General features: G+C 44.6%; 1 protein-coding gene across 1 annotated transcript; it reads right to left on the bottom strand.

Moving 5' to 3' along the window:
• LOC106350313 lies at positions 1–2292 on the bottom strand. Its single transcript, XM_013790220.2, has one exon. It carries the CDS (start codon positions 2290–2292, stop codon positions 1–3), a length of 2292 nt encoding a protein of 763 aa, XP_013645674.2.
• Between the last annotated feature and the right edge of the window lie 540 nt (positions 2293–2832).

Raw genomic sequence — 2832 nt, 5'->3', positions numbered from 1 at the left:
TCAGATGAGATTAGGTCGTACCGGTATTTCTCCTGCAGAACGTTTACGCTTGGTCGGTGGACGTCCTGGTGGTCTCTTCATCTTTGGTGGTAACATGATAAGGTCACTAACCTCCGAAGGTATGAAAAGATCTTGCGGATCTGGAACCGGGAGTGTAACACCCTTTGTTGTTTCATTCCATGTCTTTTTTAGATAGGCGTCTGCAACGAACTCTGAGTGCTGCAAGTCCCGAAACATAGCCGCAGCAATGGCATGTCGACATGGTATTCCAACTTTCTGGAATTCAAGACATGTGCAAGACCTGGTTTCCAAATTAACAGAACTCCCGAAGCCGGTTGTTTTTAGAGTTACCTCAAATTCAAAAGCAGACAGAGGCATCACAGCGTACGCTCTTGCGTCTTCTAGATTGTTCTCCATCAACTCGTCAACAGCCGGGGGGATCTCACCACTCATTTTCGATATCTTTCGCTGTCTACTCACAAACCAACGACTAATCATGCGTCTGATGAACTCAAATAGCGCCATTATCGGGGAATCGCGCGCAGGAACTAGTGCTTTGTTGAGAGACTCAGCTATATTCGAGCTCATTAGATTGTACCGCTCGCCCTCAAAGTGTGACCTTGTCCAATGCCTAGGATCGATCTTCTCAAGATAATCCCAACAGCGCTTATCTGTAAGTTTGATCTCCGCGTAAAGTCTCTTAAAGTGGGATACCTTGAATACCTCGGCTGCCCTGCCAACCATTTGCTTCTGATTCCTTTTCTTGAATTTTGCGTCGACGTTTCTCTGTAGGTGTACGAGGCAGCACCCATGGTGTGAAAGAGGATACCACTTATCTTTAGCAACACATATTTGATTTGCTCTATCAGACACAATAGATAAATCGGAGCCATCTTCTACGATCTCTGTCAGCTTCTCAAAAAACCAACTCCAAGACTCGTTTGTTTCATTGTCTACAACAGCAAACGCTATAGGGAATACCTGAAAATTGGCATCTTGCCCACTTGCAGTTAGTAAACACCCTTTGTACTTCCCAAACATATGAGTACCATCCACCACAATAACCTTCCGTAGATGCTTCCACCCGTCAATGCAAGCTTTCAGCGCCATGAACGCGTACTTAAACCTTGTCTGACCCTTATCATCTTTTTCAGTTTTGATATTAGTAATGGACCCAGGATTTGCATACTTTACAACATAAAAATATTTCGGCAGGAGCTTGTAAGAGCTCTCTTCTGTTCCTTGTGCAGCCACAGTTGCTAACTCTTTTGCTTTCCAACATTTCCAATATGTGGCCGTAAACAAGAACTCACTCCGGAGCATCTCGGGTAATTCAGATGCGCGCGGTCCAGCTTGGAGCCTTTCATACTTCGATCTCATTAGTGCAGCTATTACTTTCGACGTCGCATGTTTCTTATATTGCGCTTTAGCATCAGATGTGCAGACATGCTTCAGTTGCGCCTTCCTCACCTGATATGTCGAAGATTCCCCCAATTGCTTAGCCATAACATAAAATTTGCAGTTTTTATCAATGCATTTCGCTGCGACGTAGTTAAACGCATGTTTGTGGAACTTGAACCTGAACACCTGCTTTAAGGCATAAATGTGCAAACTGATCTTGAATTCTTGCTTGCTACTGAATAGCTTCCCAGTGTACATATCAGTATCTGCTAGAGTGAAGTCAATATCATCGACGGTATAATCGTTAACTGCTTCGTTGTTAGACGAAGCTTCTACATCCTCAAATCCATATAGCTCAACGGCTCTAACGGATTTCATGAGTGATTCATCATCAGCCTTATCTTTTTCACGACGTCTTCTTCCGTCTTCCTCACGGCTTCGAGACTGAGGTACCGGTTCGATAAAGTCATCATCCTCGTTTTCTCCAACCAGGGTTTCATGTGTCTGACCACCCGAAACACACTGAGGTACCGGTTCGACAAAGTCGTCATCCTCGTCTTCTCCAACCGGAGTTTCATGTGTCTGACCAACCAAAACACACATAGGTACCGGTTCGACAAAGTCGTCATCCTCGTCTTCTCTATCAGATGTATCATGTGTCGGTCTAGACGAAACACATTGAGGGACCTGCCCAACGAAATCATCACTGTCGTCAACTTCCCGAGTATGCATGTTGAACGGCTTTGGAGGAGTCTGGAGAACCAACATTTGAGAGATGTTGTCCAAACTTGGGTCCTCTTCTTGATTTGGATCTGAATGATTCTCAGTGTCGGCCACTTGATCACTTGACTTGACACCTAAATTGTTACTTGCTTCTTCAATATTCTCCATCGAAATCCTAGATGAGCCTATGTAATCTCTACCCTCATCTACGTAATCTTCAAAAGTTGATGGTGGGTTTGCGGTACGCTGTTTGTTTGTAGATGAACCACTGCCTTTGTTTGAAGAAGGATTAGTTCGTCCACTCCTCGTTTTAGTCACCACCTCACCACGTACACCTCCATATGTTACGTTCGTTCGACCACCACCACCTACCCTCCATCCTCATCCTTATCATCGTCCCATTCGCAATTTCGTCCAACAAAATCATGCCATAAATTGTAATCATAATCCTCATCGTCGTCATCTTCACCTTCCCCTAACGCAGCATCTTCAGTCGTCTCCACTTTAGTCTGAACTTCACATGCAGTTCCATCCACTTCACGCATCCCAAAACCATTTGAGGCATAAACTGCTTCAATTTCCGCAACTCCCATCAGAATTATTTCATCTTCGGTCAAATCAGTCTCACCGTCATTAACTTCATTCCGGGTGTGCACATCAGCAGACGTACTCCCAACTTGCATTTCGTTGCTGCTGGCAACTTCTTTG

Source organism: Brassica napus, chromosome C2 (genome assembly GCF_020379485.1).
Source record: "Brassica napus cultivar Da-Ae chromosome C2, Da-Ae, whole genome shotgun sequence".
NCBI lineage: Eukaryota > Viridiplantae > Streptophyta > Magnoliopsida > Brassicales > Brassicaceae > Brassica > Brassica napus.
Note: the sequence above shows the minus strand (reverse complement) of the source record. Positions and strands in the feature narration are given on the sequence as shown.